At 41.5% G+C, this 12,322-nt stretch overlaps 1 protein-coding gene across 1 annotated transcript in view; it reads right to left on the reverse strand.

Moving 5' to 3' along the window:
• GHR (growth hormone receptor) overlaps positions 1–12,322 on the reverse strand; it is a 111,058-nt gene that overhangs the window by 54,252 nt on the left and 44,484 nt on the right. Inside the window, exon 2 of the mRNA XM_004678346.2 lies at positions 1,814–1,879. Coding sequence (XP_004678403.1) covers positions 1,814–1,879 — 66 coding nt within the window. The remainder of the gene's footprint in view (positions 1–1,813; positions 1,880–12,322) is intronic.

The raw sequence follows: 12,322 nt of genomic DNA on the forward strand, positions 1-12,322 counted from the left end.
ATTTCCAGAAACTATTTAAGAATCTACTCTGGAAGGCCTGTTAGCATGCACTCATTGACAGATACCCATTCTCACAGATGAGGCCTTTTCTTTCATCACACAGAAAACAAACCCTGAAGGGCTTAAAAAACGGCACGGAGACTTTTGCATAAGCGGAGATTAGAGCTACAGGTGATTCTCTAGGTGATGTAACACGTGGGTTAATCTTGCTATGATTTAATGCACACTTTTCTCCAAGTTACTGATCTTGGCAATATTGTGTGTGGACTTAAGGAGGTAGTAGAGTTATGGGCCCATGAGTTGTATCAGGGTATATCACAGCAGGATATATCAGCCTGTCCGTGTTATACAGTAGTGTAGTTAGATTTCTTACTTGCACCTAAATTTAGTAGAACTAGGGGCTGATAGGTAAGGCTGGCCATGTAGCCAGAATTCGCTTACATGACTAGCTCATAATGGAAATCCCATCAGGGTTAGAATTGGGGTTCCCTGCTCCCTAGGTGCTTAGCAGGCACCTGGGTAGTGGTCCAGACCAAGAGTGTCCCACATGATTGAGTAGTGGGAAGACAAACCCATTCATGGCTTCTCTGGACTCTGATCATTGTGTGTCCCTCCACTGTATGTGTGACATCCTCTGCATGGAAGGAAGCAGTCCTATCCATCTATCATCTAGTTGGGTAGGACAAATCACATCATCTGAGTGAAGGCTTTGGAATAACCCAAACATAACCAAATAGCCACTCTTATAGACCCTCGGGTTAATTAGCACATCAGGGATGTCTAAACCAGGAGGGCTGTGGTCTAGCATACCCGATAGCAGGATGATGTCTGTTAACACACCCACTTTCACTGTAATCACCTCCAAGGGACTAATGTTTTTATCTCACATTAGAAATTTACTCTGCAACTTAGTCAAAATCCAGATGATGGTTTCATGATACCAGAATTACCAATGAACGAGCAACTGTTTAAGTTCAGTAAAGCAGTCTATCCTGGCCTTTATTGTATGATGTGGACTAGAACACCCAATTCCTCTAATGAAATCAAATCCGTCCCTGGAGTTAATTGCTAAGTGATTACTCTGTAATCAGGATTTTTTTTTTTAAAGAGATAAAACAAGAACTTTAAGGTTTGATGTAACAAATTGACTTCTGCAGCCTCCACGATTCATAGAGTTCTGTGTACAATGCTAACATAGACAGTAAAAGTTCAAGTTATCTATTAGGGAGCCAGGGACAAAGTTGCCAGGAAGCCGAGAGGCAGGACACATTCTTAGACTAAGAGGATTTGGAGAAACTTCCCAATAGAGCTGATATTTGAGTTCAGACTTGGGGATAAGAGGAGATAGTCTTGGGGATAAGAGGGTGAGAGGCGGGTGCACAAAGACATTTTAAGAAGATATAGTTTGTAAGTTTGCATGAAACAGAATTTTGAATCATAAGGCATTATGAAGAACATGTTTAGCCATCTGTTAATATGATTACTAGGTAAAGAAATCTCAAAATAAACAATAACAATTTGATACAGGATTTGAGAAAGAAGAGGACACTTAAATTCAATCTATGGTTGAACCACAATGAATTTTCCCCCCTTCTCATTAATTTGACCTTATTTAACTTCTAAATTAGCAACGTCAAGAAAAAAAAAAAGTAGGCATATAGATGTTACAAAAGGAATTTTTTTTGTGCTTATCAGTGTTGTTTCAGCCATTTGTCCAGTTACCATACCCCAAATACATTAAAAGATAATGACTTGAATTACAGTAAAGCATGGACAAAATTGTTGAAGGCAGACAAAGAGCAGAAATTCTTACTTGTCCGTAGACCTGGATTAACTCTTTGCAGACTCTGGGACGCTTGGCTAAGGAGAGTCGGCGTGCCTGGAGCAGAAAGAAGGAAACAATTAGTCATCCCTGAAAAAAATGGTCTAAGTGACTCTTACAACTTTACTTTCAAATGACAAAATGTGACTTGGCGCAACCTCACAATAATTCCCTCCCTTCTCTTTCTAAATTAAAAAAGAACTGTAAAAAGAACTCATAAATATCAAAGCAAATAAAAGCTTTTTGGTCTTAGTCACCTCTGGTCTCATGCCTGGACATCTCAAAACAGTGAAAAACTACCTTCCTGTGTCATTTGCATCTCAACTTGAGTCTTGCTTGTGAAATTAAGGAGGGATATACATTCTTTAAAATGGTATGTAAAACAGTTTAGTCAGAAGAGCTTATTCTTAGAGCAGTAAGAGCAATCCTGGGAAAGAAGAAGGAATGAGGGAGAAGTGAAAAATTGGGCCAGAGAGAATCAGAACTTTATGACAGGAGATGGGCAAAGAGTCAACCATTGTAAATGCTGTTATTTGATATGAAACTTAGGTTGCATTAAAAACAAGGAAAATGGAAAATAATAATGTGGTTGTCATTCTATTTTGAGCTATTACACTGGGCCATTTTGTGAGCATCTCAGCTACAAAAGTAAGCCATAGTTATGTGAGTGTTTCTCCAGGATTCCCTTCATCAGATCACATCTCCAGGTTATTCTTTGACAGATAACAGTCCAGCCTCACCTCACTCAGTACGCACCACCCCAAAGCAGTGAAACTATCAGTGCTTTTGGTGCTTGATAGAAACCTACAGGAACAATCTAAGAAACCTTTCTCTGGTATGAAGAAGTGAAGAAGAAGTGGGCTATGAGTTGACAGTCCCATGATCCTGGATTTCAGTGCATGAGAAATCCTCTCCTCTGTCTATCTGCCCTATTTTCAAGGTACTTTTTCAATAAATTCCCCTACATAGTTAATTGGTAGGGAGCAGACATTGGAGCTGATGTTTGTAATATACAACCTACCAGAGCAAGTCAAGATCCTCCTATTAAATGCTTCAGGATTTGAACTCTTGTATTTTTTTTTTCCAGTTGTGTCTATCAAGTGTGAGTATTTTCCAAATGAAGTTAGGCTTTGGGGGTCTTGGTGAATGAACAATTTCAATTCGATGTGACTATTAGTTCTAAAAGTATGTATGTTTTATTTTCTCTAAATTTTATTAACTTCATCTGTGGCAGATAATTACTCCCAAATTATGACCAAAAAAACAAACACACATTTCCTAGAATAGCTAATATACCACACATTGATTTTTATGTGGAAAACTGCATTTTATGACAGTCGCCTCAAGTTGACTCACTGACTTGACAGTGTAGGTCTTCATTATTTTTATACAATAAACCTGAACCCTGAGCCCCAATTCCTTGCTATAGTTTGTTTACTACCCTCATTTATTGTCCAAAGTTTTGTCTCAAACATTATTTTGGACCAAGGTTTGGCTGGCTCAAAGGTTTATGTAACTTCCAACTGTGAACGTCCTGTTTAACTGATAGCTACATACACCTTGGGAAAATTTTGATAACTCAGGAAGAGGAAAATTAAGTTAATCATGAGATGGAACACAATCATGTGTTAATTTGGTAAAAATTAACCAGGAAGTTAGTTTCAATATTTAGCTCGAGAGGGAGAAAACTAATGGACAACAGTTTCCAGGCTGAATTCAGCAGTAAAGTTGACAATTTTTTCCAGAATGATGACTGAAATGGAATGTGAGGGTGAGTTATGAGACCCCAAGGGAATGTGGGAAGCCAAACCTCAGGCCAGAAATGCTTGGGGAGCCCTGGCCACTCTTGGCTCTTCACAAAGTAGATTCAGCTTTTCTTGCAAACAGACATCTGGTGCATTCCCCTTTATGGTGTCAGTGTTTGGTAACATTCTCTTGAAGCAAAAAAGCACAACTCAGCTAGCACCCTCCACAGTATGTGATGAATCAAGACATAAAAGCAACAAATGGCATCCTTGAAGAAGGACCACAGATTTATACCAATGCCGAGAGGTTGCTGGCTACAAAGAAAACAATGAAAAAAACTGTACCACCCCAGCAAATGGGCATTTCACCCTCAATTGGCATGTCTGTCTTAGTCAAAGACAGAACTTCTAGATGGAAAGGATAAGTGAAAAACCAAACAAAGGGTAACAAGCATGGAGGGAGGACTCCAGGGTATTTATATGGGGTTTTGAAATGCTGGCATTATAAACATACATTGGTTACAGCCCCTGGCCTCAGGCAGCCTACAGGTTTCTGGAAGGGGATCAATGAAGGAAGAGGTGGTGAAGTGTGAGCGCATGGTACGGGCCTTAGCAAGTACTGACGAGCTAAGTTCAGTAATTTTCTAGGGGAAAATTACTCCCTGGGAAGGATCCTGACCTTGGGATGAAGAGACTCTGAAGGGGATGGTTGGGGTAGTTGGGGTCAAGGGCAAAGGTAAGTGTTAAGACACAACCTGGGTTTGTCTGTGGAACGCAGTTGAGCCAGGATGTGGCAATCTGGAGACATTAGGGGCATATTGGGCTGGTCTTTCCAAAGAACTTAATTTTGATCTTGCAAACACTGTGGAATTACTGCTTTGCAATGCCCTACGTGGAAATCCTCATGGGAGACTTGCCCAACAACTAAACAACCTAACTTGTCCGATTTATGCCCAAATTATGACAGAGTTGGATGTTTCTTTTTCTGTAGAATGGGAGATTAACAGATATATGAATTTACTGAATGCAGCAACTAACTCAAAGAGATATACACCACCGTATTCATAGCAGCATTGTTCAGTGGCCAAGAGTTGGACACCACCAAGTACTCATCATCAACAGGTGACTGAATAAAGATGATCTGACAAATATACACAAAATAACACCATTCAACGATATATCAAAGAAGATAACATCCTGCCATTTGCAACAATATGGATGGAGTTCCAGGATATTAGGCTGAGTAAAATAAGTCAAATGGAGAAAGGCAAACACTATGATTTCACTCATATGTGGAAGATAAAGACATAAAACAAAGGAATAAACAAAACTCTCAGACACTAAGAACAAAGTAGTGGCTGCCAGAAGAAAAGGAGGCAGGGGAGGGGTTAAGTTCAGTAAAAGGGTCAATTGCATGGTGAAGGACAGAAATTAATTGATAGAGATGCTGATTTATAATGCTGTATATCTGAAACCTGTAGCATGTTACAAGCCAATGCTACTTCAACAACAACAATCACCTTAAAAAAAATGAAAAACACTACTGGTTAAAGTTAGTTATCATTACCATTAGTTTATGATTGTGATGCTGAACTGTCAGAAAAACCTCAACGTCAAGACATCCTCTGATTGTGATAATCATTTTGCAGTATATACATGTAGCAAACCATGACACTGTGTATAAGGTGTTGCCGAGAGGAGCTCACACCAACAGTCTTAGAGAAGAGAGGTGTATTGGGGTCAGTTGTTGGACGGGACTCTAAGGAAGAGGGACAGTGCCAAGGAGTGCAGGGAGAAACTATTTTTTAATTTTTAAAAATATACTCGTTACATCAACCTTGTTCTACGAGGTTGGTTTCCCCGTGAAATTTATAACCAAGAGTAGTAGGCAGAGGGAGGAGTGTAGCTTGGAACAGCCAAGGCCCAGGCAAGGCCCCACCTGCACAACCAGGAATGCGGGTGGAGTCCAGTCTAGTCATGACATTTGCCTTCTCCTGGACACTATCAGCAGGCCACAAGGTCAGGGGGCCCTCTGGCGCCACTGCACTGCCTGGCCTAACACTGAGCACCTTTTAGATCTAGACAGTGTTTTATGTCAATTTTATCTTGAGAAAACTGGCTGGGGGTGTGGGGTTCAGGTTTACTACCCCACTAGGGTGTGTTCTGGGCACCACCCAGAGCTTCATAGACTGCTCTTCTGTCCCAGAACATGCAGTGAGGTCTCCACGGGGCAGCTACCTCTTTCATCTCAGTAACCCCAAAGAGCAGAGGGCCTGGCCCCTTGTGGGAAAACAGTTTGAGAAATAAATGGAACAAATGAAGAGGAATTACACATACTTTAAACATTGGGTTTTGGGCTAAAAGAGAATAACTTCTTTCCAGTCAATTGCGTCTCCCCTTGGAAATCTCAAGTTTGACTACTTTCCCTGTCTTTTAAGTCCATTTATCCTTGCCTATATTCCAGAAACTTTTCCTGCTTGGATTTTTAACATCTGAAGCGCTTTCCAGACCACTATTGTATACTAAGATCTGCATGTTTAACTTGCACACTTCATACCTCAGTCAGGCAGTTCTCACAACATGGTTGGGGCCCTCTCCCTGTATGCTGCTCTCTGGTTCTGCTGGGAGTCACTGTGTCCTCTGCAGACCCCACTTTGGGCTTCCCCATGTCCATAGCTGGTGTTCAAGAGGAATCACTTCATGCAGCACAGGCTGATTTATTTGAATGTTGTAGATACCATGGAAAGTTTTATTGTTGGGGTCACTTGCTGAGGCTTTGAGCAGAAAGGTCCCTCAGGGGTCAGTTCCTGAGCCACCAGGTAGGACTCCCCAGCAGCCAGGCCTCTTCCATTGCAGTCAGGGGTGATGTTGCCCAGCAGATTCTGGGCTTCAACTGTCTCTGGGTCAAGACTGCCCCTGGGCTCACCAAGTCTCTTCTGAAGGGCAGTGGTGGTTCTAACCTGGAATTTCCCTTTTGTAGCTCACTGGGTTAATTGAATTACCCTCCACAGTTTCTCCTGAATTGAAATGTATTACCTTGTGCACATTCTGACTCTTGGCAGCTCTAAAGAAGTTTGTGTAGTCTGAACAGGAAATCTTTGGGTCTTTCAAACAGACAGTACTATCTCTCCAGATCTTCACGAAGGCCTTAGACAGTAGATTACAGAGCCTGTTATGGGAGATAATTTTGACAGAAAAAAGCAGCACTGCTGGTGATTTCAAACATCCTTTAATGCTCAAAAAGCTGCATTACAATCTTCCAGAAGTTTCAAGAGAAATAATAAAAAGCACATGGTACATAAATCTGCAGCAGCCACATGCACTGGGAATGTAAAATGTGATGCCTCAAGGTGAGAAGAATAATGTGGGGAAGTGGGAGATGAAAACTTTTGCATTCTCCCAGTTAGAGGGACAAGTGTGGATGTTTCTTGATGACTTCAGCCTTCCCAACTTTCTTTCTTGCCCCACAGTGCTCTCCTTGGTGAGCCTTTAAAAACACATCCCCCTGGGAATGGGATCAAAAACAGTGCCGGGAGGGAAATGCACTGGACTATGGTGATGGCACATGGGTGATTTGGTGTTGTGAAGCCCACGGGGATTACAACTGAGATGGAAAAATGTACAATATGCTGTAAAAATAAACTATTTTATATATATATATATATAAAACAAACACACACATCCCCCTGACACAGGCTCGCACACAATCCACAGACATCTGTTTGCCATTAAAGACAGATACTAGAGCCTGATCTTCCCAATGGAGCTCTTGGGTGATAAGAGCACAGTATCTTAATGATATGAATGTTTTGCAAAATTTTCTGGGGTCTGGGGAACAGCCCTGAACCCTAGCAGTCTAGTGAGCACACTGAGTCAAAGCCATCTTCATGGACTATCCAAGGTAAACAGGCTCCATCCTGTCTCTTAGGCAGGAATTCTATTGCCTGAAGGTAAAGTCAGTCTTTTCATATCCATTGCTGACCAAAGAGCAAGATAAAGATAACAATGGGCACCCAGTCTTTGTATCTCTGCAGGGCATTCTTTTAAAAGGAGATTAAATCCTGACTGCTTTGCTATAGTATCAGAATTAACTTTAGGTCAGGATAATTTAGAACTAGAAAGTACTTTCCAGAATAGTTACATTCTTAATGCCAATGACTCCCTGTTTCTACCTATATAAATGAAATCCAAACGTGTGTTGATTCAGAGTAAAATCTGTCAGATTGCTTCCTGGTTCAGGTTTCATAATCCTCACTTTGATTATCTAGTATAATAAACTCTTTGTCTATTGTTGAGAATTTATGTTCAGTTAAAAAAAAAACAAAAACCAGTATGTGCTCCTTGGAGTTTTTTTTTGTTTGTTTTTTTTTTGTTTTTTTTTTTTTTTGAGGACTACTAACAGGAGCAGTTAATATAAAAGCTGGTGTCTGAGAGTGCTGGCACCTTCCTTCTGAAAGGTCTCCCAGCAAATGTTCAGGCTTTCCCTCCCCAAGACAGGAAGGCCTAGTGAATTGTCTTGCCCAGCTAGCCACCACTAAAACTGCTTTTCATTCTGGAGAACAGCAGGGACATCAGTGCTGGGCAGTGCGCAGTAACTTGGTCGTCTCTGCTTCATGATAGAAAGGGCCCAGAGCGATCATACATGAAACAAATGGAATCACAGGTTGGCTCTGGGCCAAGATCAATCCTGGGAAGGCCAGTAAAGGCCAAAGGTCTAAGGCTGGAAGGAGAGCCTGAGAGACTACTGAAAGTTCAGACTGAGGGGTGGGAGGAAGGCAGAAGTGTCTCCGCCCTTAGAATGTTTTCTCAAATATCCGTAAATTCACTCATTCAAACAATAGATAGATTTTAATAAAGCCTGAAATTCAGATGGTGACTCAGAGGGTGTGTTGCAGCTGGAAACTTTTCCCAACTTTGTCCAGTGGCATCACATCATTGACACTAGCTGTGGTGGGAATAAGAATTGACACATGCGCGGGCCCTCCCTGGTAGCGCAGTGGGTTAAAGAATAGCACTAAGAAGTTAAAGCCCCTTCAGCATGAGTTTGACCACCGCCCTGGAGGTGACCCACATAGCCAGACCTCTCCCAACCTGCCCACTGCTCCCCTCAGTGTAACAGGGCAGATGGCAGAACCCACTTAGAGCAGGCAGGATTTTGGGGCTTCAGGGGTGTCCCTCTCCTCCTGTTCTGGAACAGAATTGGGCTGCCCTATAACATCAGCAGTGTATTTCCTCAATCTGCCTGTCCTGCTCCCCACTCTGTCTCTGGTGAATCCTCTCACTGCCCCTGCACCTCTGGCCTGTACCCTAGTTTTGTATGCATAAATAAATCTTTAATTAAAAATCCCTCAAAAATCAAGAAACATTTAATCCTTTCTAATCTTGCATACAGAGGTTTTCAATAAATATCTGTAGTATCTTGGCTACCTGGGCCTTTGTTCTAACAACCTATCTTTTTATTAGCTTTTGGATTATAGGCTAATATATTAGGTAATAGTTTTAGTGCAAGGCCATATACATTAAATAGATGTATTTGTCACATTTGTGTACAGTGAAAGAAAACAGAAAACTGACAGTTTCTTTCAGGTACTTGAATCAGAATTTTAGATTCCTTTTCTGAAGACCAATTTTGAAGAGAAATTGTTGAAAACTCCGCTTTGTGGCTAAACACAGGGCCAATTCAAAAAATCATTGTGCAGTGGAAAGTGAAGTTCTACCAGAATGTGAGTGGAGGTGGTTAAGGTGACAGTCCACCATAGACACAGACCTTGGCAACAAGACACCTGATGCTGATTTTTTTGAACCTTGTCCTTTTCCTGTGCTTTCTGTACTTTTTGGCTCCAAGAGAAGCAGCATTTATGGACACTGAAACTGAACTCTCAATCTAACTTTAAAGAGTTTCCAAAATGGACAATTAAAATTAGAGTCAAAACATTTAATCAAATCACACATTGATATAACACAGAAAGTAACACTGAATGAAAAAATTTTAATAACCTGTTTCTGGAAGATATATGTTTAAACTAAAAAGGGGCAACATTTTCTTTGTAGCTTTATGGCAGGCGAGGTTTTGCAGTGTAGTGTGTAAATTTTGCTTTCTTGCTTGAGTTATGGTTAATGTGATGGCAACAGGACATAAAGAAAAAAAATCAAAAGCCTATTGATTATCCATAGGTGGCCTGGTGTTGGCCATAGCTGCCTGCACAGTGTGTCTTTGTGTCGGCCATAGAGAGGGCCGAGGGGGCATCCTGCCCATAGGCTTTCTGGCAGGACAGGGACTCTGTATGGCTTTAAGTGTTCCCTGATCGAATGTGGGAAAAGCAGCAGCTAGCCAAGTTCTAAACAGAGTTTTTATTGTGCTGAGGCCAGGAGGTGAGGGCGAGGGAGAGGGCAGGCCTCCACACAACTTCTGCTGTGCTGTACTTTCTGGTGTAAGTTAAGAAGGCTGAGGAATACACCTTAAGATGGATGGGGGCCATGAAGATCTGGGACTCTGTTGCTCAGCAAAGGCAGAAAATTTTTATGTATGTAAAATTAACTTTTATATTTACATTTAATAAGTGTTCTAGCAGTAGCCACTACCACTAAAGAGTAACTGATGTAATACCTATGTACAGGAGACCCCAACAGGCTCTTCTGTCATTAGTCTCTTCCAAAATTGGGGAATCCAAATTTGTCATGGAAGGAACATATAGGGAGAAAGCACCTGTTAGGAGTCAGAAATGGTTGGGCCACCAGTATTGTTTCAAATGAAAACCCTAACAGTACATTTGTCTTTCTAAAGAATAAAGAAAAAAACAAAAACAAAAATAAAAACAACAAAAAAACAAAAACATTTAAAAAAATTGCCAGGAAAGTATGCTCCAATCTTATATTCTTGGGAGTTTGTACACCCAGACATTTCCTAATTTTTTAAAGCTTATTGATGCATACAACTGGGGTTACAGGCCAGAGTACAGGGGTGGTGAGAAGATTCACCAGAGACAGAGTGGGAGCAGAACAGAACACATAGATGAAGTACACTGCTGAAGGGAGCAGCTGGCAAGACAGGAGAGGTGTGCTGTGCCATGTGGGTCACTTCCCTGGCTGGGGATGGAACTCGTGCTGAAAAGGCTGCAGCTAGCTTCATAGTACTGACATTTAACCCCTTGTACCATCGGTGAGGCCCCAGAAATTTCCTACTTCTGGGTCTTTTAAGCCTTGTCTGAATAACTGTCTTGCAGCTCCTGGTGTCTTCTCTTGACTCCACTTCAGCTGTATTTCTGTCCCTGCCCCTCTACGAAACCTGTCTGTCAAACCCAGTGGTCCCTTCTCATTCTTAAATTACTCAACCTTTGAGGTGCATTTGACAAAGTGGGCCGTTGCCTTTAAGAAATAAGTTGCCAGGCCCTCCCTGGTGGCTAAAAAGGTTAGGACGCAGCACTGCAAGCTGGCTTCAGCCGCTTCAGTGCGTTTGATCCCTGGTACTGGAGGTGACCCACATGGCACCGAAGACCTCTCCTGACTGCCTGCTGCTCCCCTCAGCAGTGCACTTCATAGATTTGCCTGTTCTGCTCCCCACTCTGTCTCTGGTGAATCCTCTCACTGCCCCTGCACCTCTGGCTTGCACCCTACTTCTATATGTACAAATAAATACATCTTAAATAAGTTTTCTATCTCCATGATGCCTAGTTTGTTTGGTTTTCCTCTTATTTCACCGATTCTTATCTCTGCTTGACTTATCTTCCTCTGCTTGGAGCCCCAAATAATTGTACTGTCACAGAACTCACTGTTTCCCTACTTCACTATTTTTTTTCCTGCAAGAGGAGTCTCATCAAGTATCATGGCTTTAATGTCATTTGTTGATGGTTCCAAATTTCCATCTGCAGACTGAGCCTCTCCATTGAACAAACTCTACTCAGCTTCTGCCATCTTACATTAAAGTCCACCAGGTATCTCAATCCTAGTCTAATTGAGTAATACCTGACAAACCTGTTCCTTCTCATCCCTTCTCTATATCTGTAAATTTTTTCCCCACCCATCCTGCTAATTAAGCCCCAAACCTTTAAGTCTTCTTTGTTTTTTTCTCTTTCCCCAATTCCTACCCCATTCATTTAACTCATTAACAAGTTATATTAGTTTCATTCCACTTCTTTCTATCTCCTTCACTGTTATCAGAGCCCAAGCACCTACCACCTCTTGCCTGGATGATTGAATAGCCTCTAACTAGTTTTATAAAATCCACTTTTGTCCTTTTCAGTTGACTATTGAAACATTAAACAGGATGACAATTTTAAAGCATGAATAAGATGTTATTCAGTGTCAAATTCTCCAAAAAAGTTTTCAATGTAGTCAAAGTCAAGATCAAACACCATCTATTAGTCACCAAAATCCCTTATGCAATAAACGTGGTTGGTTGCCCGCCCAGACAGCCTTTCTCCCTTTCATTTTTCCTCATGGAATCTTGATTTTGTTTAGGCAGCCAGTCTCCCCCAGATAGCTCGAGCCCCTCCAGGGTATCTGACCCTACCCCAGCTCCATGTGCAGGTAGAGTTGGGTGGAGGGCATTCCTGTCCTCTCCTAATGCTGAATAAAGATATGATCTGAAGAATTCTAGAAAATTTAAGAGAAATAGAAGGTATAGGATGACATGTTCTCTTTGCTTCATCTTTTTCACCCATCTTAAGATGAAACTGATATACCTGATGGCTAAAACAAGAAAACTTGGGAAATGAATTTCCCAATGAATTTGGATCTACTGCTGGTCAGCCTCACG

This window comes from Condylura cristata, unplaced genomic scaffold (assembly GCF_000260355.1).
Source record: "Condylura cristata isolate star-nosed mole 26May11 unplaced genomic scaffold, ConCri1.0 scaffold00007, whole genome shotgun sequence".
In the NCBI taxonomy this organism is placed as follows: domain Eukaryota; kingdom Metazoa; phylum Chordata; class Mammalia; order Eulipotyphla; family Talpidae; genus Condylura; species Condylura cristata.